The sequence below is a fragment of the Pongo abelii genome, chromosome 6, assembly GCF_028885655.2.
Source record: "Pongo abelii isolate AG06213 chromosome 6, NHGRI_mPonAbe1-v2.0_pri, whole genome shotgun sequence".
Classification (NCBI taxonomy): domain Eukaryota; kingdom Metazoa; phylum Chordata; class Mammalia; order Primates; family Hominidae; genus Pongo; species Pongo abelii.
The window spans coordinates 61,727,087-61,753,731 of record NC_071991.2 but is presented as its reverse complement, the minus strand read 5'-3'; the positions used below and the strand labels follow the sequence as shown (position 1 = coordinate 61,753,731).

Genomic DNA, 26,645 nt, shown 5'->3' with positions numbered 1-26,645 from the left:
ATTGCACAACAGATTTCTTCTTTCCATCATAGTTGGGGTAAACCACATGCTGGAGTTTCCTGAAAATCAGAAAAATCTTTAACAAGTCCTAATAATGAAACCTAGGATATTATTAATATCCTATTAATGACAAGATGTTTAAATAGGTTTTAATGTATTATTGGCCCACATATGGGTGAATATACTTTACTCCTAAATCAAGTCCACTACTTTAATAGTATTTAACATATCACATTACTGCAATTATTCCCTATCCCACCTTCCAAAGAACCTTTAAAATTGCTTTTTAGGTCAGGTGCGGGGGCTCACACCTGTAATCCCAGCAGTTTGGGAGGCCAAAGCAAATGGATCACTTGAGGCCAGGAGTTCAAGACCATCCTGGCCATCATGGTGAAAACCCCATCTCTACTAAAAAATACGAAAGTTAGCTGAGCATGGTAGTAGGTGCTGGTAATCCCAGCTACTTGGGAGGCTGAGGCATGAGAATCGCTTGAACCTGGGAGGTGGAAGTTGCGGTGGGCTCAGATTGCAACACTGCACTCCAGCCTAGGTGACAGAGCAAGACTCCGTCTCAAAAAAAAAAAAAAAAAAAAAAAAAAAACCGCTTTTTAAAACAGTGAGGTAGTTGGGTTCAGTGGCTCATGCCGGTAATCCCAGCAATCTGAGGCCGAAGCAGGAGGAACACCTGAAGCCAGGAGTTGGAGACCAGTTTGAGCAACACAGAGTTCCCATCTCTACTAAAAATTTAAAAAGAAAGCAATTAACCAGGTGTGGTCTCAGCTCCTCAGGAGGCTAAGGTGGAAGGATCACTTCCGTCCAGAATTTAGAGGCTGCACTGAGCTATGATTATACCACTGCATTCCAGCCTAGGCGGCAGAGTGAGACCCTGTCTCTAGAAAACAACAATAAATAAAACAAAACAGTAAGGTATGGTGCTAAGTCGTATTTTTTCTAAAAAAGCATACATTCACAGATGCTCACATATACATGTAAATTTTCCCTAAAGGAACACAACAAACTGTACAGTAGTTGCATTTGAGGAAGGAGAAAAATAAATTATCATTTAAATTTTGCCATGTGCACTATTTTTCTAAAACCTTCCAAGCTTTTTAATTAATTTAGAAAAAACTACTTTTATTTAGTTCCTGTGGGTGTTTTGTATACAGTATAACTAAGTATTACTTAGTTCCTATGGGTGTTTTGTATACAGTATAGAGTATTACTTAGTATAACTAAGTAAAACTGCTTTTACTTAGTTCCTGTGGGTGTTTTGTACACAGAAAATAGCTTAAGATTCCATTAGATTTGTTTCGGTATGTACATTATTCATCAGGAGACCTAAGAATAAATAGGAACACTGAAGAAGTGTGTAACAATGCTTTACCAATATTGTTATAGATAGCACATCAAAACGCCAGAGACTGGGGAAAAATGCATGATCATGAGCTAAAGTTAGACTGGTACGGAAAAAATAACCTGCAGGTGATTAACAATTACCATAAGTGACGTATACAACATACAATAGTTATGTTTAAGTAGAGGGCAGTATCTGAATTTAAGGAAATGCATCATATATATGAACAATGACCTTATTTTCACTAGTTGTAAGATATCCCCAGAAAAGTAGTAGATTTATTACATTTAGGTAGATAAGTCTATAATAAGTATAAAGCTGCTCATCTAAAATGAAGCACAAAAGAAAAAAATAAAATAAAGCACAAGCACAGATTTCATCTTTGAAATTAGATGATCATAATCTTTGGACATTAGATGGTCATAATCATCTTTCCCTCTGTGCTGAATGATCGCCTTCAGAATACCACTACGTTAATACACTTGCCTTTACAAAACCTCGCTTCCATAGTCTGAGCAACAAAATAACAGCTGTAACACGTTATAATCTATGCAATAAGATTCCATATTGCATAGCAGTCTAATTGCATAGGAGTCTAATATTAATATAAACAAAGTAAATTGGGGAAAGTAAAGTTTATTCCAAATAATAAATGTAGATGCCCAGCGTGGTGGCTCATACCTGTAATCCCAGCACTTTGGGAGACCAAGGTGGGTGGATTACCTGAAGTCAGGAGTTTGAGACCAGCCTGGCCAACATGGTGAAACCTCGTCTCTACTAAAAATACAAAAACTTAGCCAGGCATGGTGGCGGGCACCTGTAATCCCAGCTATTCGGGAGGCAGAAGAATCACTTGAGCCCAGGAGGCAGAGGTGGCAGTGAGCCGAGATCGCACCACTGCACTGCTGCCTGGGCAACAGAGCAAGACTCCATCTTGAACAAAATAAAAAACAAATAATAAATGTAGAAAAAATAAACAGAAGTAGAAAGCCACCATTTGACAGCCACTATAGTAGCAGTGACAGTTGCTGACAAGAATCATCAATGGGTGCTAAAATTAGTGAAATTATTGAGAGACAGAATCTTTACACTGTCTCAAAATATCTCCCCACGAAGTTCTTATTACAAAAGAAAAAAATAGTAACTTTACCCTAAAAAAGCCTGGCAGACACTACTTAACCAATTGGTCAAAGTTACCACCACTACTGAAACAAAAATCAACAAACACCATGTGCCTCTAGATGAGGTACACTGAAAGCAATATCCCTTCTGAGGAATTCCATCAAAAATGCCTCACCTGGTGCCGGGCACAGTGGCTCACGCCTGTAATCCTAGCACTTTGGGAGGCTGAGACAGGAGGATCACTTGAGGTCAGGAGTTCAAGACCAGCCTGCCCAACATGGTGAAACCTCGTCTCTACTAAAAATACAAAAAATTAGTCAAGTGCAGTGGCGGGCACCTGTCATCCCAGCTACTTGGGAGGCTGAGGGAGAATTGCTTGAACCCGGGAGGCAGAGGATGCAGTGAGCCGAGATCGCGCCACTGCACTCCAGCCTGGTCGACAGAGTGAGACTCTGACACACACACACACACACACACACACACACACACAAAGCCTCACCTGATGCTAACCATGGGAGACATCAGATAAACCCATATTGAGCGGCATTCCACAAAATAAACAAACAAAAAACTAGCTTATACTCCTCAAAAACAGGAAAGTCATTAAATCAAATGAAGGATTACTCCGGAGGCTGAGGAATGAGAATTGCTTGAACCTGGTGTAGAGGTTGCAGCGAGCCGAGATCCCACCACTGCACTCCAGCCTAGACAACAGAGCAAGACTCTGTCTCGGAAAAAAAAAACAACAACAACAAAATAAGACCAAGGAACTGTCCCAGATTAAAAGAGACCAAACAGGCTGGGCATAGGGACTCACACCAGCAATCTCAGCACTTGGGGAGGCTGGAATTTGGCAGGCAGATCTACCTGAGCTCAGGAGTTCGAGACCAGCTGGGCAAAACAGTGAGATCCTGTTTCTACAAATAAAATTTAAAAATTAGCCAGGCATGATGGTGTGTGCCTGTAGTCTTGTCTACTCAGGAGACTGAGGTGGGAGGATCCCTTGAGTCCAGGAGTTCGAGTTGCAGTGAGCCATGGTCATAGCACTGCTCTCCAGCCTGAGTGACAGAGCAAGACTGGCTAAAAAATAAAAACAAAAAAAGACAAGAACCCATCCAGTGATAAAAGTCAGCCAGTTATTTTCTACATTTAACTAATATTTACCCAGGGCAAGGAAAGCTGTCTGAAACATGTCAGAGGCTGGACTCTCCATTTGGTCATCCTTAAAAATACAGTGAGTGACCACAAGGTTCCAGCCTCAAAATGTAAACTGTCAAAAGAAGTGTTGATGGGGTCCTGAAATCATTATTAGATTTTTTAAAGTTTTGGGAATAACAGAAGGAAACAAATGCTATTCATTTCCTTAGGCATGACCTGGTGTCAACATGTAGGGTTCACTTCAGTTTGAAGAACTTAAGTGTATCAGTAGATGCCCAGATGTCCAAATTCATTTCATCCTCCTCATACGTATTTGTTTTCAGCAGTCCTTAACTATTTATTCGAAATACTTATCTTTTCAAAAATACATTTTAGAGACAGGGTCTCACTCTGTTGCTCAGGCTGGAGGGCGTAGCACAATCACAGCTCACTGCAGCTCACTGAGCTCAAGCAATCTTCCCACCTCAGCCTCCCAAGTAGCTGGGACTGACTACAGGCATGCACCATCACACTCAGCTAATTTTTTATTTTTTGTAGAGATGAGGGTCTCACTATGTTGCCCAGGCTGGTTTTTTTTTTTTTTTTTTTTTTTTGAGGCAGAGTCTCGTTCTATCACCCAGGCTAGAGTGCAGTGACCTGATCTCGGTTCAGTGCAGCCTCTACCTCCTGCGTTCAAACGATTCTCATGCCTCAGCCTCCTGAGGAGCTGGGACCACAGGCCACAACACCACACCTGGCTAATTTTTTTTGTATTTTTAGTAGAGATGGGGTTTCACCATGTTGGTCAAGCTGGTCTCGATCTCCTGACCTCAAGTGATCTGCCCGCCTTGGCCTCCCAAAGTGCTGGAATTACAGGCGTGAGCCACTGCATCCAGCTACCCAGCCTGGTCCTGAACTCCTGGGCTCAAGCAATCCTCCAGGCTGCAGTTTCCCAAAGCGCTGGGATTACAAGCATGAGACATCACACCTGGCAATATTTTATCTTTCATACACTTAGATTTTTCTTCTTTTTGTTTAGAATTTGACATTTTTTCATTTGCTTCTCTTCCTATACCGATTTATTATCTTTTTTTTTTTTTTCTTCCAAACTGACTTCCCTATGGAGGCTAAGATGCCATGGAATTGCATAAAATCCTCACTTGCTCTTGTTATGATGTAAATACATATTCACCAGAATACCTGATACAGGCCAGGCGTGGTGGCTCACGCCTGTAATCCCAGCACTTTGGGAAACAGAGGCAGGCAGATCACGAGGTCAAGAGATCGAGACCATCCTGGCTAACACGGTGAAACCCCGTCTCTACTAAAAATACAAAAAATTAGCCGGGCGTGGTGGTGGGCGTCTGTAGTTCCAGCTACTCGGGAGGCTGAGGCAGGAAAATGGCATGAAACCGGGAGGCAGAGCTTGCAGTGAGCCAAGATAGCGCCACTGCACTCCAGCCTGGGACACAGCGAGACTCCGTCTAAAAAAATACCTGATACAATTTTTTTTTTTTTTTTTTTTTGAGAGAGTCTCACTCTGTCGCCCTGGCTGGAATGCAGTGGCGCAATCTTGAGTCACTGCAAACCTCCGCCTCCCAGGCTCAAGAGATTCTCGTGCCTCAGCCTCCTGAGTAGCTGGGACCACAGGTATACACTACCACACCCGGCTCATTTTTTGTATTTTTAGTAGAGATGGGGGTGGTTTAACTCTATTGGCCAGGCTGGTCTCGAACTCCCGACCTCAAGTGATCCATGTGGCCACCTCAGCCTCCCAAAGTTCATGTGAAAGGCATGAGCCATCACACCCAGCCACCTGATCTAACTTCAAACCACACATTAGAGTGGAGCAGCCATTCTCAAAGTATGGTATAAGGAATCCCTGACACACTTTCAGGAGGCCCAAGAAGTTAAGACTATTTTCCTAATAACACTAAGATGTTATTTGCCTTTTCTGCTGTGTTGTATTTGCACTGGTAGAGCAAAGGCAATGATGAGTAAAGCTGCTGGTCCTTAGCATGAAGCAACGCAGTGGCACTGAACTGTACTAGTAGTCACTGTATTCTTCTCTGGCATTTGCAGCGAAAAATTATGCAAACTGTTTAAAAATATCCTAATCTCAATCCTTCAGTATACATCCTTTTATGATCTGTATGAAGAAAAGGGAAGTATGCATAAAGCACTTCTGCTACCTATCCTGGTTGTCTGCTCAAAAAGCACTGTGCAGTTGTTTGAGTTGCAAGACGAACCAGTCAAGCACCGTTTCTACCTGAAAAACTACAAGCAAAATGTAGTTACTTAAAAGCTTGAGTATCTGGCAGATATTTTCTCAAAAAGGAATAAAATGAGTCTGTCACTTCAGGTAAAACGATTTTCCTGAAGTATCTGTTGCCAAATGTCTAAATTTGAGCTTTTAAGTAAAAATTAGTATTTTGAAAAACTTCTATTACCAATGAGCTTTGACAGCCTCCCAATCCTCGTGGATAAACATCCTTTCCGAGTATAAGAGAATCAATGGATTCTTTTTTTGTAACAAGTACAAAAAAAATTCACTGATATGATTTCAGATTCCACATTGAAACTAGACTTTAAAAAAACTACCACTTGGTGTTACAGCTCTTTTAGAATTTGTCCAGCAGGTGGTTTTCCGGTCTTTACCAATAAGCCTCCACCCCCGCACCTCTGCAAAAAAGCTACCACTTGTAGCTGGGTGCAGTGACTCATGCCTATAATCCCAACACTTTGGGGAGGCCAAGGCACAAGGATCACTTGAAGCCCAGGAGTTCAAGACCAGTCTGCACAACATAGTGAGATCCTGTCTCAATTTAAATTTAAAAAGGAATTTTTTTTTAACTACCACTTGTCATATTTTGATGTAGTACCAAAGAATAGCTGTAATTATTTACTCCTTCCTTTTCTAACTACATATCCATATGTGGCTGGATTTTCTTCATATACTTCAATCAAAACAATACATGACAACAAACTGAATGCAGTAGTAGTTACCAGTTCCCAGTTGCCTCTTAGGCCAAAGAAACTTACAAAAATGAAAAACAGTTCTCTTTTATAAGAGTGTTTTAGGGCCGGATGCAGTGGCTCATACCTCTAATCCCAGTAGTTTGGGAGGCTGAGGTGGGCGGATCACTTGAGGTCAGGGGTTTGAGAACAGCCTGGAAAACATGGTGAAACCTGGTCTCTACTAAAAATACAAAAACTAGTCAGGCGTGGTGGCGCATGCCTGTAGTCCCAGCTACTCAGGAGGCTGAGGCAGGAGAATCGCTTGAACCCAGAAGCAGAGGCTGCAGTGAGCTGAGATTGCATCACTGCACTCCAGCCTGGGCGACAGAGCAAGACTCTGTCTCAAAAAAAGAGTTTTTTATTTAAAATTTTATGTTAACATGTAATGGTTTTTTTTTTTTTATAAAACCTCTATCATTCCAGGAGGCTGAGGCAGGAGAATTGCTTGAACCCAGGAGGTGGAGGTTGCAGTGAGACGAGATTGCACCATTGAACTCCACCTTGAGCAACAATAGCTAACCTCCATCTCAAAAACAAAACAAAACAAACCTCTATCATTCCTTATAACTGCTACAAAATACACCACAGAATATATCGTTAGGGCTGGGCACAGTGGCTCACGCCTGTAATCACAACACCTTGGGAGGCTGAGGCAAGCAGATGATTTGAGGTTAGGAGCTCGAGACCAGCCTGGCCAACGTGGTGAAACCCTGTCCTACTAAAAATACAAAAATTAGCCTGGTATGGTGGCAGGCACCTATAATCTCAGCTACTCAGGAGGCCGAGGCAGGAGAATCACTTGAACACGGGAGGCAGAGGCTGCAGTGAGCCAAGATTACACCACTGCACTCCAGCCTGGGCGACAGAGCAAGAAAAAAAAAAAAAGGAATATATGGTTAGAATAGGGTATGTTTTCTTTTTTCCTTTTTTGTTTTGTTTTGTTTTTTGAGATGGAGTCTCCCCCTGTCGCCAAGGCTGGAGCACAGTGGCGTGATATCAGCTCACTGCAAGACCCGCCTCCTGGGTCCACGCCATTCTCTTGCCTCAGCCTCCTGAGTGGCTGGGACTACAGGCGCCCACCACCACACCCAGCTAATTTTTTGTGTTTTTAGTAGGGATGGGGTTTCACCATGTTAGCCAGGATGGTCTCAATCTCCTAACCTCGTGATCCGCCTGCCTCGGCCTCCCCAAGTGCTGGAATTACAGGCGTGAGCCACCACACCTGGCCAGAATAGGGTATGTTTTCTTTTGATGGCCATTTAGGTTATTTCCTATTTTTAACTATTAAACAATATGGAAAAAACACGTCTTTTTGCCAAGTATGTCTTTGTAATAGAATACTACAAGTGAAATTGCTGTTATGGAGAAAGGCATTAAACATGCCTCAAAGTTACAAATAGTTGAACATTATTTTAAAGTGCTTATTCTTTCCCTTTAAACATGGGTTCCACCAGGCGTGGTGGCTCATGCCTGTAATCCTAACATTCTGGGAGGCTGAGACGGGTGAATCACGAGGTCAGGAGTTCAAGACCAGCCTGGCCAACATGGTGAAACCCGATCTCTATTAAAAATACAAAAAATTAGCTGGGCAAGTGGCGGGCACCTGTAATCCCAGCTACTTGGGAGGCTGAGGCAGGAGAATCGCTTGAACCTGGGAGGTGGAGGTTGCAGTGAGCCAAGATCGTGCCATTGCACTCCAGCCCGGGCAACAGTGCGAGACTCATGTCAAAAAAAAAAAAAGGGGGGGGCGGGGGGTGGGGCCGGGCGCAGTGGCTCACATCTATAATCCCAGCACTTTGGGAGGCCGAGGCAGGCAGATAACGAGGTCAGGAGATCGAGACCATCCTGGCCAACATGGTGAAACCCCATCTCTACTAAAAATACAAAAATTAGCTGGGCATGGTGGCGCACACCTGTAGTCCCAGCTACTCTGGAGGCTGAGGCACGAGAATCCCTTACCCAGTAGGCGGAGGTTGTAGCAAGCAGAAGATTGCAGTGAGCCGAGATCGCGCCACTGCACTTCAGCCTGGGTGACACAGCGAGACTCTGTCTCAAACAAACAAACAAACAAACAAAAAACAAATAAACATGGGTTCTTGCTGTGTTACCCAGGATGGTCTCCCAAAGTGCTGGAATTACAAGCATGAGCCAAGCACCTCGGCCTTAAAGCACTTTTAAACAAGAAGAAAAAAGGAAGGACTCTCAGTATTGTCTTCCTTTACAAAAATTCCCCTTCTACAACTCAAAGATAGGTAATTGCAAAATGTCCCAAATGGTAAAATTAGAGCTAGAGATCTTTTTTTGCTCGAAAAGTAGACAATAGTGTTAGTTTCAGATTATCTGTATGATACTGTTAAAATGTGACGTGTAATATAGTATAACCTAAGAATTCTGTGTTTTACAGACTCCCACCTACTAGAGACCCTTTCTACCAATTCCTGCTTGGCGATTTGGATGGAGCTCTTTTACAATATTGTACAATATTGCTGATTAAAACTGTGCTTACAGATTACACAGAGCCATGAGGACTGGGTTGTTTTCCATGACACTTAGTTGAAAGGTATTCTCATTTTAAGTTCTAACAGATACTGCCAAATAGTGTGCCAAGAAGTCTTTGCCAATTTACTCTTTAGCTATATGAGTGGCCATGCCTCCACAACCTTGCCAACACCAGATACAGCCAATCTTATTCATTTTTCTCCAACCTCATAGGCAGAAAATGTCATTATAGTTGGCACTTCCCTAATAACTAGTTAGACTAGGGTGTTTTTTTGTTGTTGTTCTTTGAAATAGGATCTCACTCTATCGCCCAGCTTGGAATGCAGTGGTGCAAACCTGGGCTCAAGCCATCCCCCCGCCTCAGCCCCCCAGTTAGCTGGGACTACAGGCACGCACCACCATGCCTGGCTAATTTTTGTTATTTTTTGCAGGGACGGGGTTTCGCCATGTTGCCCCGGCTGGTCTCAAACTCCTGAGCTCAAGCGATTCATCCACCTCGGTCTCCCCAAGTGCTGGGATTACAGGCATGAACCACCATGCCCCGCCTAGATTGGGTATCCTTTTGTACACAGATTGACTTTTAGCTATGCCCTTCTGAACTGCCACTTCTCATCCTTCGTTTTTAAACTGTTTCTACCTCTTTGGAATTAGGAATTCATCTCCTGGTCTATTATTTCCTTTAAGTATGATCTCTCCTAAGATAATTCCATAACTAAACACATTTTAGGGATTCTAAGATCCATGCACCTAGATATAAAGCACCAATTATTAACTTATTCACAGTGCATAACCTGTATTTTACAAAGAAATGTGAAACACTTCTATGTCTCTGTATATATGAAACATAAACCATAAACCACGGGGTCATACAGGAATAGACACATCCATCCCTCATTTTCCACTGCCACATGGTAAATACACAAACTTATTAGTGAGACAATATCACTTTAGTACCAGATAATCCAAGAAGTCCTTTACAGACATTATCATTTAATTCCCAACAACTCTCTGCAATAGGTCTTATTACCCTCATTTACAGATTTTAAAAACAGAAATCTCAGAGTTTAATCAGTTTGCACAAGATCACAGGGCTAAGCAAAGATTCCTACTGAGGCCTGTGTAGCTCCAAGCAAGATGCCACTGGCCCACCCTACCAGTGTGCTGTACTGCCGTCCCCAACTTTAGGTAGTAGTACGTGCACACAGAAGTGTCTATCACATTTTTCTCCAAAGGTTCATTACATCACTTGGGATGTCTTTAACAAAAATCATATAATACCAGAAGCTTTAACCAGCACCATTGATTGTCTTGCCATAGCTAACCTCAAAAAAATAACATGGGCTCAGTCAACCTTATTATAAGATTCCTAGTTCTGTATCACAATTTGCCTTAATTACCCTGTCAGAGGATACCCTAAGAACAGCTGAACAGCTGTGAACTCCATGAAATGTTGTGGGAGCATAGCCAGTCCCATGCTTATGAAGTACTGAAGAGGCAAAAAAAAGTTCAATGGGGTCTCTGGTGAGCATTTTCCAAAATTAACCTAGGCATCAGCTTCCATGATAATCCCAAATCAGCATTTGCTAAATGGCATGAACTAAACTACTTAGCTCCTAAAGTTAAACACATGAAGAACGAGAATAATGTAGTCACTCCATCACGCACACAGGCTGCTCTAGCTGCCCTCTCCGCTCAGCCTCAATCACCATCCTGCCTCACACTCCAGCCTCTTTAATCTCAAATAGCTTGTAGTTCCCACACACACCCCAGGATGTTCCACACTTACATGACGTGGCTCCTGCTGTCCCTTCTGCCTCTTCCCTCCTGGGTGTACACGGTTATTAGCCTCTGCCTATTTTCACATCCCTCTCTGAATGTATTTCTCACTGGTAACAACCAGGCTAAGCCTAATAATGCCCCCTCCTCCTATGTTTCTGGGGCATCTCACATATACCCTATGACATATTCACTTCTCTTTACTTGGAGAGATTTTAACCCACCTTTAGGATCACTGCCACAGTGAGCCACCATTACTGTTGAAAAATAAAGACTGTCACCCAGGAAATCAGACAGAACAAAGTGAAAGTCACTGTACTCCATGTCTTTCTTCAGGACAAGGGTCTTACTACTTTTTTTTTTTTTTTTGGAGACGGAGTCTCCCTCTGTTGCCCAGACTGGAGTGCAGTGGCATGATCTCGACTCACTGCAAGCTCCGCCTCCCGGGTTCACGCCATTCTCCTGCCTCAGCCTCCTGAGTAGCTGGGACTACAGGCGCCCGCCACAACGCCCGGCTAATTTTTTGTATTTTTAGTAGAGACGGGGTTTCACTGTATTAGCCAGGATAGTCTCAATCTCCTGATCTCGTGATCCACCGGCCTCGGACTCCGAAAGGGCTGGGATTACAGGCATAAGCCACTGCGCCCGGCCGGGTCTTACTCTTCTTTCTAGCCCCTGAAACCTAGCATAGAATCAACTATGAGCACAGGCACTTAATCTATGCTTGTTAAACTAAAAATTTACATAAGATATTAAGTCATTTCAGAAACTCAAAAAATGCAAAAATAGGTAAACTCGCATACAAGAAATACAGAAACTAAAAATTTCAACTGCACTTAACTCTCCAAAGAAAAAGCAAGAGCTTCTCCATTTTTTGCAAAACCAGCTGGGAAAAAAAAAAAAAAGACCTCTGGGGAGAGCTCAGTCACTTTTCAACCAGCATTTTTTTGTTGTTGTTTTTTAACCACTATTACCACAGGTTCTCTTAACTAGATTCTCTCATTATCTGCCCTGCTAGGACCAAAAGCTGAGTAGCACCTTCTTTTGGAAGCTAATTCTTAATCAAATTCCTCCTCAAAATGTGGACCTTCTTGAAGTTTCCTCCGCAAGAAACTACTGCTAGTTTCTGAAGTAGGATGCAAAATTTAAGGTGCTAAGTACGGGAGAGCATGAGTCCTAGACATCTTAGCTATAAGGTATCAGAACTTCATTTTTACAGCTTTTTACTTAATTTTTACATACAAGGGGCACAAATGAAATGGGCAAAGACTTGTCAGAGTTAGCACATCCATGGTAGAAGAGTGTGTTCCTACAATTATATAGTCCTCCATGTTTGATGAGACAGTTCTTACTCAAATGGTCTCACTGCACACTTCATTGAAAGAAGCTCTTTGCTGGCAAACTTATAACTAATCATGTCAAACATAAGAAATTTAGTTTTGAGGCCAGGTGCAGTGAGTGGCTCACACTCGTAATCCCAGCACTTTGGGAGGCCGCGGCGAGGGGATCATGAGGTCAAGAGATGGAGACCATCCTGGCCAACCAACATGGTGAACCCCGTCTCTACTAAAAATACAAAAATTAGCTGGGCGTAGTGGCACACGCCCGTAGTCGCAGCTACTCGGGAGGCTGAGGCAGGAGAATCCCTTGAACCCGGGAGGCAGAGGTTGCAATGAGCCAAGATCACGCCACTGCACTCCAGCCCAGTCGACAGAGCAAGACTCCGTCTCAAAAAACGAAAACAAAAAGAAGAAATTTAGTTTTAGGTTTTTCAGAGAGCTTTCAAATTTAAATGTCCACATCTTTTGACATAACAATTCCCAGTTTAAGAATTTACGTTATAAAAATTCTCAACCTGGATGCGGTGACTCACTCAGATACTCCCAGCACTTTGGGAGGCTAAGGCAGGAGGATCACTTGAGGTCAGGAGTTCGAGACCAGCCTGGCCAACATGGCAAAACTCCGTCTCTACCAAAAAATACAAAAATTAGCCGGGCATGGTGCCACACACCTGTAATCCCAGCTGCTCAGGAGGCTGAAGCATGAGAATCCCTTGAACCCGGCAGGCGGAGGTTTCAGTGAGCAGAGATCACGCCACTGCACTCGAGCCTGGGCGAGACCAAGACCCTGTCTCAAAAAAAAAAAAAAATTAAAAACTTCTCAACAAGAAGTCTGATGGCATACACGTAGGTACACTTGAATAAAGTTACTATGAAAAGGATGGCTAAATTATTGCACACCTATGCTGAACAATGCATCTGTTGGTTAAAAAAGAGAACTATTTGTATCTACATTGAAGATTCTTCAGGATACATTATTTAGTAAAAGCACAAATTATAAACAGTATGATTTCATTATTATATTCAAAGATGTTTGTGGACACATGCATAGAGCTTCTAGAAAATATATTCAGCAACCAGTGTAAGCAAGCCCTGAGAACTACTAGAGAGAGGATTGAAAAACATTTTTCACATTTTATGTATTTTGAATTAATCTGAATGTGCACACATGTAAAAATTATCAACCTGTTTAATATTTATACAATCTGTTGTATCTATGTTGTATCTGAACAAAAAAGGTAATACATGCTCATTGTAAATTAAAAACACACCACCCACAGATTATTACTTGAGTCCACATCCCAAAAGAGAACAAAGATCTTCCATGTTTCTGTTATCACCATCAAATCTATTTACATCCATCCAGCTTCCCCATCTGAATCTCAAGAAGAAAAATACAACGGCTTCCACTGGAATGACTACTGGGTGACATTGTATTCATCCTTTACACACATTGTCCAACAGGATCCTATGAAGCATCATTTCCGTTCTAACCTCCCAAGACCTCAAATTCCTCATCCTCAAGCTACATCATGCATTTAGTAAGTGGAGCTGGAAATCAAGCCCAGATCTAGACCTCATATCCCACAAAACAAGCCCAGATCTAGACCTCATATCCCACATCCTCCTGGCTTTTCCCTTCAGTTCAACAAGGACACATATGGCAAGCAACCAGTCTCCCCATCGAGAGGTTTCAGCACAGTTTCTCCTTCCTACTCTCCTGTTCCTCAGCAATATCTCACATTCAAGACATTTTTTTCTGCAAGTCAGGGTCATACCAAACTTGATAACAAGCTGAGACAGACAGACACCGTGGACTCCACTCCAGATACCTCTACCTCTTGCAATCTAAGAACACATCCCCAGGAACCACAATCAGCCTCCTGAGACAAAGCCGTGACATCTACCTCTCCATGCCCTCTGCCCTAACCTCGTATCTCCTTAGGCCCCTCTCCAACTTCTCCGCAATCCACTTATATTAACATGAAGCTACTAAAAAACAAATTGAAACAAAAAAAGTCTCATTTTTCTGTCTTAAAACAGGATATCCATGTTTTTATTCTATAATAAGCCCTGGGGCGCAGACTACCTGTATACTAGAGTCTTTTTCCTAAAGAAAGAAGATAAATCAACCCTTCAAAAAAGCCAAACAAGATTTCTGTACTTAGAGAAGGCAAGAAATAGGACATCTCTGCTCTGACTTGCCACTGCCAACATGATTGGGCTCCTGTGCAAGCTACTTTGAGGATTTGGACAACTTAAATGGGAAGGATGATGTCAGGCAGAGTTGCAGCACCTGGCAATGGGTTCCCGTGATTATCTGGAGGACCTCGGGCAGGTTGCTTTTCCCAGGGTTCTATGGAGAATCCTTTGGTAAAGCATCTATTGTGCTATCTCATTTTTATTAGTTTTCCTTTCTTTTAATATTTAAATACATCCTGGAAGTAGTACTCTATTGATCAAAGGACTTGCATAGACAGCAGAAAAGTCTCGAAAGGAGTTATTCAGAACAAGTCCCCTATCTCAAAATCAACTGATCTAACATATCACCCAGTTTTTGATTAATAGTTTTGGTCACTATTGTGACCAAAGACAGGATTCATAATTGGGGAAGCATGCTACTTTACCAAGGCCCAGATTTTTTTAAATGTAAAAATGAGGGAATTTAGCTCCTCCCAAAAGATTTCTTGTATTTCTTTTAGCAAAAGTTTTATGAACAAAATGGAAGGAATACTTAATTTATGCTAGTGTCCTAAAATAACCAGATAAAGGTATTTTAAACCTGGCTCATGATATCCATGAATGTTTTGGCCAACAGTTTCAACCTCTGCTTGTCAAATCACGCATTTAGACCACCATATAGAAGAACTGGACTTGGGGCCAGGTGCGGTGACTCACGCCTGTAATTCCAGCACTTTGGGAGGCCGAGGTGGGCAAATCACAAGGTCAGGAGTTCAAGACCAGCCTGGCCAACATGGTGAAACCCCATCTCTACTAAAAATACAAAAATTAGCCGGGTGTGGTGGTGTGCGCCTGTAATCTCAGTTACTAGGGAGGCTGAGGCAGGAGAATCACTTGAACCTGGGAGGAGGAGGTTGCAGTGAGCTGAGATCGTACCATTGCACTTCAGCCTGGGCAACAGAGTGAGATTCTGACTCAAAAAGAAGAAGAAGAAGAACTGGACTTGGTCTACACTCTTTTGGAACCTAAGATAGGTTCAGACAATTTCCCCAATGTTATGTTAATAAGAAAGCAGAATGAATTTGTAAGAAAGTGAAGGCCGGGCACAGTAGTTCACGTCTGTAATCCCAGCACTTTGGGAGGCCGAAGTGGGAGGACTGCTTGAGCCAAGGAGTTCAAGACTAACGTGAGTAACACAGCAAGACATCGTCTCTACTAAAAATTAAAAAAAAAAATTAGCCAGGTGAGGAGGCATGTGCCTGTAGTCTACACCTGTGATCATTGCACTCCAGCCTGGGCAACAGTGCAAGACCCTGTCTCAAAAAAAAAAAAAAGTGAGTTCACACTCACCAGAAATGTTAAAAAAGTGCAAGAGTAGATCAACTGGCCAGGAGCAGTGGCTCACATCTGTAGTCCCAGCACTTTGGGAGGCTGAGGTGGGCAGATTACCTGAAGTCATGAGTTCGAGACCAGCCTGGCTAACATGGTGAAACCCTGTCTCTACTAAATATACAAAAAAATCAGCCAGGCGTGGTGGCAGGTGCCTGTAATCCCAGCTACTCAGGAGGCTGAAGCAGGAGAATCACTTGAACTCAGGAGGCAGAGGTTGCAAGTGAGCCAAGATCACCACTGCACTCCAGCCTGGGCGACAAGAGTGAAACTCCATCTCAAAAAAAGAGTAGATCAGTCGTCATTTGTCACAAATAAGCCTTGTCCATTGAGTCAGAGGATCTACTAAGGAGATTCTTCCATCTCCAACAGATACATAAGTACTCAGATACTTCTAGAAACTAAGAAAATGCCAGGCACAGTGGCTCACGCCTGTAATCCCAGCACTTTGGGAGGCCGAGACAGGCGGATCACCTGAGGTCAGGGGTTCAAGACCATTCTGGCCAACATGGTGAAACCCTGCCTCTACCAAAAACTACAAAAATCAACTGGGCATGGTGGTGCGCACCTGTAGTCTCAGCTACTTGGGAGGCTGTGGCAGGAGGATCTCTTGAATCCGGGAGGCGGAGGCTGCAGTGAGCCAAGATCGCACCAGCCTGGCAACAGAGCAAGACCCTATCTCAAAAAAATAAATAAAAAAGTAAGAAAATGAACAAAAATTGAGTAAATGAATTCTGAAAGAAAGGTTATATCCCAGGTTGCTCCAAAATTTGTAAATCGTTCTCCTTCTATTTACAGCAGAGCTAGAAGGCCGAGATTTAACACCACCCCCACTCACTTATTCATCCATCTACATCACTCTCAGTGGTATTCTACACAGCTGATTACACCCTCCTTCTCCACAGGCTTTCTTCATTTATCTCCCAGAAACAGTTTGCCCTGCTTGCTTTCTTCTCCTTTACTGTCCTTCCTCACCCTCCTTTGCTGGTCTTTCCTTCATCCTACAGCCATAGGCTCAGTCCCTTGATGATCATGTCCAATTCCATGGTTTCAAATGCCACAAGCTAATGAAGTCCCCAAATGTCACTTCTATGTCCTATCTCCCCCTGAGCTCCAAATTGATATATCTGCCTACTAACCTTCTTCACTTAAATTTCTAGTAAGTATTAGAAACACCATATCAAAACCAAAGTTCCTGTTTTCTACCCAAGAATCTGCTCCTCTCCCAATATTCTCCATTTTGGTAAATGGCACCATCTTCCACCCAGTTGCTCTGGCCAAAAAATCTTGTCATTCTTCACTTTTCTGATATTCCTCAGCTAATCCATCAGCAAATCCTGTTGGCTGTTCCTTACAGCTATACAGAGAATAGCCACTACTCATTACACCTCCAAAGCTAGTAACATCATCTCCTGCCAGAATATTACAACTGTGCTAAATGCAATTTTCAGGTATTTTCTGTTGCAAGCATTTTGAAACCACTACTCTACCCTTCCTTCAATTTGTGGAAGATGACATACAAAGATAGCCACCATCAATTCCTCTCTCTTGGTACATGCATGCCACTCTACCAACTAAAGATGGAGTCTATTTCCATATCTCCCCTGAATCTGAGCTGCCCTGATGACTTGCCCTAATCAATAGAATGTGACAGAAGTAATGTGCCAATTCTGAACCCAGCCTTTAAGAAGACTAGCAGCTTCCATTTTCACTTAGGTAAGATCAGTCAACTCTGCTAGGAAAAAAAAAACCTCCAGCTTCTTCTGAACAATAAGATATCATTTGGAGAAAGGTTACAAGGACGGCCAGTTACATCAGCAAAGTTTCCCTGGTCCTTTTAGCCCAGTTTAGTAATGGACCTGAGTGACACATGTGGATCAGAAACCACCGCCTAACAGCACAGAATGAGAAAGAATAAATTGTTCTGAGCCACTAAGTTTTGGGGTGGTTTGTTCATGCAGCAATAGATAACTGATACACCATGACCACAATAGGATCAGCTCCCTTAACAACTAATGATAATGCAATAATGCCAGACATTCTAAAGACAGGCTCCTTTCAAGCTTATAGTTCAATAGATTCCTCTAAGAATATTTCTTTTTTTTTTTTTTTTTTTTTTTGAGACGGAGTCTTGCTCTGTAACCCAGGCTGGAGTGCAGTAGCGCGATCTCGGCTCACTGTAAGCTCCGCCTCCCAGGTTCACGCCATTCTCCTGCCTCAGCCTCCCGAGTAGCTGGGACTACAGGCGCCCGCCACCAAGCCCAGCTAATTTTTCTGTATTTTTAGTAGAGACGGGGTTTCACCGTGTTAGCCAGGATGGTCTCGATTTCCTGACCTCGTGATCCGCCTGCCTTGGCCTCCCAAAGTGCTGGGATTACAGGCGTGAGCCACCTCGCCTGGCCCAAGAGTATTTCTACAATAACTTTAAACTATTTCCTAATCAAGTTATATGGTCTCAGGATAATTCTCTAAAATATCTATAGTTTATGTACTATGTAGTCCCCTTCAGGGCAATAACATTCACAAAATATGTCAATATTTATAACTGTGTTTATTTACCAATACTGAATACTTGCCAAACAGCAATTTCAGACCATGATAAATTACACCCTTAATTTTAATGGAACACTCAAAACTATGTATGCTTGCCACCAGCCTTCAAGCAAAATTCTGGCAGTCCAAGCCAATTTGTAACATCAGATTTATGGAGCTGAGATCTTAACTAAGAATACCAATCCTACCCCTTGGTCATTGCTACCACACTGCCACCTCCTGTCTTATGACTCTGGAAGCTTGAATCAGAGGCAACAGTCGATAAAGGAAACTCAGCTAAGAATAGCACAGCTAACCATCTCGTCTTTCCGCCTCTCCTTCCTCCCAGACCAAACCAACCACCAGAGTTACTGAATGGATAACTCACACCTTCCAAAAATTCGTTATTGCTAGAAAAGTTGCTGCCTGGATGCTGCTAAAAACAAGTATAATGGAGTCACTTCAAATACATGAAGGTAGTTTGACAGCTTCACTTTAATACAAAATCCCAATCCTATAACCACACATTAACTTGTGTCGCTCATAATAGTTTCAAAGCATGGCAAAGATCATTTCCCCCTTGCTGACTGCATGAAAGAGGTACACAGGCAAAAACAACAGAGCTACAGAGAAAAATTTAAGTCAAGCTCCTTACAGGAAAAACCCCAGATCTCTGTAATTCCAAAAGATAGTTTTAAGCCTTAGCTGATAACCTATTTATTTTGAGCACAATGGCAAAACCTCAAAACAAAATACTATATACTCCTTGTAGTTTATCATAACGGCATCTGGCCTGAAAAGAGAATGTAACTGATCACACAAATCAAAAGGAAAGCCAGAAACAGAAGCCAAGATTCTCGATTTCCACTGCCTCCAGGCACACGTCATGTTTCCATAACATCTTCCTCAGGGTTACTGTGGACAGCCATACAGCAGAAGCTACTTATCAACATGCATCTAATTTTTTTAAACTCTTATTAAAACCAAAATAAGAAATCTTTCAAGATCTCTGAATTTGTTTTGAGAAAATATGGAATTAGGAAAAAAAATCTTTTCAGCTACAACCACTTAGGCAATCCCATGCTGATCTTAAACTGAGCACTCCAAAGATAACCTAGTTTATAATTATTTAACCAGCCAAAAAAGTTTCCTAACATTCAGAACCTCAAGTCTCTGCATGTGTGAGAAACTTTCCCGAATCACAAGATTCACCAAGCCACACACTGATAAGGAAGGAGTACCACTGCTATTCATACCTGTTTAAACGTTCTACGTTAAAAACAGCTTTTGTTGTCCTAAGACTTTGAAGTCGGAGGCAGCATTGAAGGGTCATGTGCCCTGGCTAATGGGCACGTTGCTGGTCATGACACTAGCCTATTCTATCCTTAACACCTATTAAAATGCAACACTAGCTTTTAAATAGCCACTTAAAGTAAGATTTAAAACCCCGATGACTTTTATAAGTTCTATCCAATTTACATTTTAAACACAAGACTAATATGGAAATAAGTTCTTTCTTTTTTGCATTCCCCCCACTTTTACTGTGATAAATACATATAAAATTTACCATCTTAATCACTTTTAAGAATACAATTCAATGGTGTTAAATACATTCATAGTGTTGGGCAACTATCACTGTTTTCTTTTTTTAAGGAAACAAACAAAAAAGAACGTTTGAGCTTAGGCACCACAGTCTGTTTTAAAAGATCTTACTCTAAATTAGCCAGGCATGGTGGCGCATGCCTGTAATGCCAGCTACTAGGACGGCTGAGGCAGAAGGATCGCTTGAACCTGGGAGGCAGAGGTTGCAGTGAGCCGAGATCGTGCCACTGCACTCCAGCCTGGGCAACACAGCGAGACTCCATCTCAAAAAAAAAAAATCCTACCCTGAAAGGAAGAAAAAAATAAAGGATCCTGCCTAGAAAAATATTAACTATAATATCCTATTATTTTTTCTCCTTTCTTCAAATGTATTTTTTGCTACACATAATCCTAAACAATGCCAACAGCTAAATCATGAGGAAGTTTAATAAAAATATGCTTAGGTTCTTCATCACATAGGAGGCAGCAACAACAAAAAAAAGGTTAGGTTCTAAAAAACTGAACATATGAAAAACTATTTTCATAATTTAAAAAAGTAATGGAAATTGAACTAAAACCACCATCCTCTCAGTTCCCCAGTGTCAGCAATTTTCCTCTTCCCTCTCCCATGCCCAACAGCCCACAACACAACAAAAAAGGACATCAGTGCTATTTACATAATCACATAGGGGCACAAACAAGGCCCCACAGGATACCAGCAGCTCTTCCAACCAAACTCAGCTACATTTCCAAGTACCAACTATTTTCCACACCCACCCTTACCTCCAAGGTGGAGGGAAAAAACTTGAGCCTATACTTCAGAGTCAAAGTCTTCATGTTCTGTATCTTTTGTATTTAGAATAGAAAGTGCAACACTATCACAGATATCCAATGCAATCTTCTCTTTAGTCCAGCTGCAGGAGACTTCAATGTCTGTAAAGTAACTGCTATAATCTTCCCCAACTGAGGGGTATCTGAATGCAGAAAAGCCACATTCCTTCCACATTCCCTTGAGACCTCAGTAATTGGGAGCTAAGCTTGGTCTGAACCAAATTCAACCTTACTCCTTCCTGAAAGGGTCCCCCCCAAGCTCCACTGGAAGTCAAAGCCAGGCCAGCCTGCCAAGCCTCCAATCACCTCCTGGGCCTGCTCCCCTGTTTAGTTAGCGCAAGCCCATTCATCCATCTCAGCGTGCATTCTCCATGTCAGGTTCCTGACATGCCTTGTATATCAAGTATAAAGGTCACTGCTGCACATGTGGGTGTGCCTGCCTCAGATGCCCACATGATGATGGGATGGAATGAAATGACTGCTAAGCAGAAAGAACTCCACCCTAAAGTTCAGCAGGCTTGGCAAGGATTGGTTTGTGGCATTCAACTATCAGAGCAACCCCCATCAGTCAGTACAACCTCTTGACCTTCCCTTAGGTGCTGGGTATGTGGTCACCCTGATGCCTTCTCTGCCCGCTTCCAGAGCCCATGAAAATGGTGGAACAGTCCAGATATGGGAAACTGCATCACAGCTCCAAGAGTCAGTTAAAATAATTGTAATATAGATTTCCAGAAGCAGAGAAAAAAGGTTTTTTGTTTTTTTTTTTGAGGTAGAGTTTCACGCTCTTGTTCAGGCTGGAGTGAAGTGGCACAATGGCTCACTGCAACCTCCACCTCCCCAGTTCAAGCAATTCTCCTACACCCGCTACCACGCCCAGCTAATTTTTGTATTTTTAGTAGAGATGGGGTTTCACCATGTTGACCAGGCTGGTCTCGAACTCCTGACCTCAGGCGATCCACCCACCTTGGCCTCCCAAAGTGCTGGGATTACAGGCGTGAGCCACTGCGCCCAGCCAAAGGCTCTACTTTTAAGACATTTCAACACAAGCAAGGAACATGATTGTTCTATCGGTAAAAAAAATCTCCAATGTTCTCATCCCTGTTTACTTTGTTAGTAAGATAGTACTATATCATTTAAAATCCTGAGCATGTTAATGAACTTGAAAATTTAATCTACATTGTTAATAAACTGAAGATAGATGGATAAATACTTGCTGTCACTGGTGACACCTTATGTGCTTTCCTAAAGAGGAACTCCTGTTTATTATAAAGTAACAAGTAACTAAGTATATATATGCTTTTGGACTAAGCAAAAGCTTTTAAGAATAAAACAGGCAGTTGTTACCAGGTAATGTTTTAAAATTAATCCCCTACACCTGGGGAGAAATTCCCATCAGTTAGCAAAAGAAAAGCAGCAGGGGAAGGCACAGTAATCTGTATTTACATGTAGCTCAATGAATTGTAAAAATCCAAAACATTTCATTTTTAAATTTAGAAACTCTCTCAAATGTTAAAATGCCAGTCCTTGAGGCACAACCATTTGCTTATTTATTCAACATTTTAACAAAATTAAGACATACTGACCAAACATAATAACAATTAGAATTTGTAAAATGGGCTTATGTTTTTTTCCTAACCAATTCAGGCTATGGCTTTAAGCTTCTTTTTAGGGGAATATGACTTCTCCCTCGATTTTCAATTCTTGTTAAACTAAGCTCAATTTATATGAAAATAATGTGACCCCTACCAAAATTCCCAACTACAACTAAATCTATCCGGTCACTCAAATCCCTTTCAATTATCTTAATGAAATTTAAGTATGAGAACAAGAAAAATCCAAACCAACTCATCCTTAAAAACAAGATTTATGAAAATGCTTTGCCTGGGAAGAGAGCTGAAATCTACACAGGCATACAGATGAGATGTTTTGTAGCCATCTATTTCTGCACAGCACCAGAGAAATGCATAGCAAACCCTCCTGCTCTCCAGCACACTCTCTCTCAACAATATCTAACCAGATACACGCAGCCCTGATTTAAATTAACTTTCAGCTTATTGTTTGGCTCAGGTTGGGAGTTGGGGGGTTGGGAGAGGGGCAGGCAGAAACCCTAACCCCACCTTGCAAAATCCAGAAAGGCTTAGAGGCCCACCCCGGTGCGACTGGGAGGGAGCAGTGCCTTTCCAATTGCAGTTAGAGCCGGAACCTATGGTGTGAGTTGGCTGAAGGTTTTAAAAAACAAAACAAAACAAAAAAATAGAGCCGGAATCCGGCCTGCTCTAGCGAAAGGAAAGGAGTCTCCACTGCTCCATAAGGCTTCATAAGAAAAAGAAAAAGGGAAAAAGCCATCTCCAAAATGCTTCAGAGGCTAAAACAGTCTGCAAACATTCTGTAAAGCGACATACTACACACATGATCTCGGAGACGAGAAATCCCCCTCCTTAAGTAGTACAAATCTTCCTGTCTTCATCTTTTGGTGGTTGTAAGCAAAAATGTACCCAGGAGGAGTGGGGTGGAAAGCGGGGAGACAAAGGTGCTGATTGCAGGAACCTGTAGAACTTTGGAGTGACTCAAAGGCACTTCTGGGCCAAAGAGGCCCCAGCGTTTACGCACGCGTTCCAATACCCCTGGCGAGCTCACAGGGCAGAGGCAAATTCCTCTCCAGTCGGCCGCGCCCACGGCCTCCCAACCCCGGACAGAGAAGGAAAGGAGGGACCCCCGCGTGTCCGCAGCTGCTTTCGCCTCTCCTGCTCCTGGAGGGGTGGGGGAATCATCCGCTGCTTCCCAAGCCCTGCAGACCCCCCAAACTGCTTGTTGGGACCCATTTCCCGTGGGAGCAATTTGACCCGCTCGGACCGAGGACATTCAGCTGTGAGCTTTCGAGAGATTTTGTAACCAATAACCATAATCCCGCGGCAGAGGCCACAGAAAAGCTTTCAATTCCTACCCAGCATCATCAACACACACACCCCCGCCATAAACTTAAAAGCAAGGGGAAAAGACCGGAACACCACGCCACACGGCAGCTGGGTAAGCACCAGAGGACAAGAAGTTCTCAGCTGAGTCTCTCCACCCAATAACGGAGTGAGAACAGAAGCGGGGGAAACAGAAGCAGCAGCTCACCTTTGCCTTTTTGGGACCGAGTGCTCAACTTCTATGGGTTTCCCGTGCAGTTCTATTTTACCTGCGGACACACAAGAAGTGAGACGGTCGGCCGAGTTCAGCGGCTCTCCCTGCCCGAAAGACCCGCACAGCCCAAGCGGCGACACAAATGGCCTCCTGAGGCCCCCGAAGGGCCCCCGAGGCCCGGACGCGGCTCCAGGCGGAGAGAGAAGCCGACCCCCTCGAGCGGCGTGGGCATTTAACTCGCAAATGGTTGGGGAGCAGGGTCCGCTGGCGGGCCCACTACTTGGTTATCAGTCCAGTCCCCAAGCCTCCCCCACCCACCCCTGGGGGCCACCAACACTACGAGGCCCGCAAGAGGGACGCGGCCCACCACCCTCTCACCGCCCTGGACACGCTCCACAGGGCAGACTCGGGGCAGGGGGCTCCCCTGGCTTTCTTCAGGAGGGGGCGCCGTGGCCCTACCCTCTGCTTCAGCCCAGACCTGCAGGGAACACAGCGGTGGGCTTCGGGAAGACAGAGAGTGGCGGGAAAGGGTCGGGGACGGCAGGGGAGACCGAACGGGAGAACTGGCAGAGGCGCAGCTCGGCACAGGCTGAACCAGGCGCGAAGGGCGGCGAGGCGCCCGCACCACGTCTGAGTTGATTAAAAGGGAAGCCGAAAGGCACGGGGCTCCCATGGGGACCCCAACGCAGCCTTCCCCCTGGGAGTCCTGCTCCGCCCGGCACCGTCCCTCGCCCTGGCGGAGCCATACCCGGAGGCCGCAGCCCCGCGCCAGGGCCCGGAGAGCGGCGGGCGGCCGGTGCGTGGCGGCGACTCCCTTCCAAGCGACCAGCCGCCCCCGCCCACCTGCCCCTATCGCTCGTCGGACCAGGGGAGGTGGAACGGGGAAACCGGGCACACACTCTCTCCTCCCGCAGGGTGGGGAGGAAGCGCGGGGCCGCCTGTGCGAGGCACCAGCCCCGCGGTCTCACTCGGCAGCAGGGTCGAGGCCACTTTCCGTTCTCCACGGCCGGGGGTTTCAGGGCGCAGCACAGACAGCGCCGTAAATAACGACCGAGGAAAGCAGGAAGGAACGAGGCACAGGCGGGCATTCTAGCTCGGCCCCCGAGGCCCAGCGTGCCGGGGCCTGGAGCACGCGCCTGGGCCCGGGCGGGGCGCTGGGGGAGCGCGCCTCCCCCAGCCCCGCGCCCCCCTTAGCCAGCGCCGGGGCTGTCTTGACAGCGCGTCCGCCCTCACCCAGCAAACCCCGGCCGGGGAAGCAGAGCCGCGGGCCGGAGTGGGAGCCGTAGCTGAGGAGAGCCCCGGCCCCCACGCGCGTGGGTGTGGGCGCTCAGGCCTCACCCCCGCTCCCCCAGCGCGCCGGGCCTGGGGCCCGCGGAGCCACCCGGTGGGTCTGGGCGGGCGGTGCAGGGCTGGGGCGAGAGCCCGGGTGGGGCCAGGCCCGGGCCCACCTGAAAGCGCCTCGATGGCCTTGAGGGCCCAGCTCTCGTCCGGGCAGTCCACGAACGCGTAGCCAGTCTTCACCAGGAAGGGTCCCGACACCGGGATCTTGGCGTCCTTGAAGATACTTTCTAGGTCCGAGGGGGCGGCGTTCTCGCTGAGGTTTCCGATATACAGTTTGTTCATTGTGAAGAGTGGTTGTTTAAAAAAAAATAACGAGAAAAACGAAAAATTAAAACCACCCACGGTGATGGATGGATCCAGCTGGTTTTGTTCCCCTCGTCTTCTCGCCTTTAAAATACACAAACACAGTAAGAACCAAGCACAAGAACGAGGAGCGAAAAATCAGATCCGAGGCTTGTTTTTTCCTTGTCTAGATATGTTTTAAAAGAGAAAGAAAAGAAAAAGCCTAGCTACAACCCAAACGCATCCACCAGTCTTCCTAAGTCTTAGGAGGAGGCGGGATTAGCAAGAGAAAGGAGGAGGAGGAGGGGAAAAAACTACTTTTTGTCTCTTCCTTCCCAACCCCTTTGGCTTCGGCCAGCGGACTGTGAAAATATCACACTACGTGAGGCAGGCGCCGCCTCCCCATAAAAAACCCAGAAGGGTGACTGGCAGGAGGGAGGGGAGAGGAGGAGGAGGAGTAGGAGGGAGGAAGGCGCAGGAGGCGGAAAAAATCCGCTCCGAGTGTCCGGCTTTTTGAATGAGCCACGTGTTCAAACTACAAATCAACGTCTCACGTGAGGAATCCCAGAGCCTCAATTAGAGTGGGTTTCGGAGAAAAAAAAAAAGCGAGCGAGAGGAAGAGGGGGAGGGGAAACGAGATTGGGAGAGGGACTCTGAGAAGGGGGAGGAGGAAGAAGGAAAATGCTAAAGGAACCGCAGCCGGCACCAAGCGGGGCGCTGACGGTCACAACTCGAGTTTGTAAAGGGTTATCTGGTCTGGGCGGATCCTGGAAGGGAGGGCTGGAATATTGATTTTTTTTTTTTTAATGAGGAAATGGGTAGAGGTACTAACAGGCAGTTCCTCAGCTCTAGTTACGGTAGTTTTAATCATTCGATTTTTCAAAATAGGTTATTAACAACAAAGCCAGAGTCACAATCACGAACTCGCCTGGTGGCTTTAATGGCATTAGAAGTGTAACCCCAGCAAAGCCGCAGGCACGTTTCTAAGGCTGGCAGGGACGGAAATGCTGCGAGGAGGGGTGGGGGAGTGGGTGAGGGGGGAAGGGGGTGGGGGCAAGACAGGCGGGCGACGCGCCCCACCCTGTGCGCTCTTCTCGGGCCCCGGGCACCGCGCGAGTAGGGGCGGCCCGGGCCCG

The 26,645-nt window shown here is 44.6% G+C and overlaps 1 protein-coding gene and 1 non-coding gene across 2 annotated transcripts in view; one reads left to right on the top strand and one right to left on the bottom strand.

The window, feature by feature from the left end:
* IGF2BP3 (insulin like growth factor 2 mRNA binding protein 3) overlaps positions 1-26,237 on the bottom strand; it is a 155,872-nt gene extending 129,635 nt beyond the window's left edge. The window contains exons 1-2 of the mRNA XM_024249765.3: positions 25,335-26,237; positions 23,881-23,941 (exon numbers count right to left, since the gene is read on the bottom strand). Of these exons, the coding sequence (XP_024105533.1) occupies positions 23,881-23,941; positions 25,335-25,509 (236 nt within the window). The 5' untranslated portion in view covers positions 25,510-26,237. The remainder of the gene's footprint in view (positions 1-23,880; positions 23,942-25,334) is intronic.
* Positions 6,219-6,283, top strand: LOC112134473 (U7 small nuclear RNA). Its single transcript, XR_002915898.1, has one exon. It is a non-coding gene; the product is annotated as a U7 small nuclear RNA (small nuclear RNA).
* Positions 26,238-26,645: the final 408 nt, after the last annotated feature.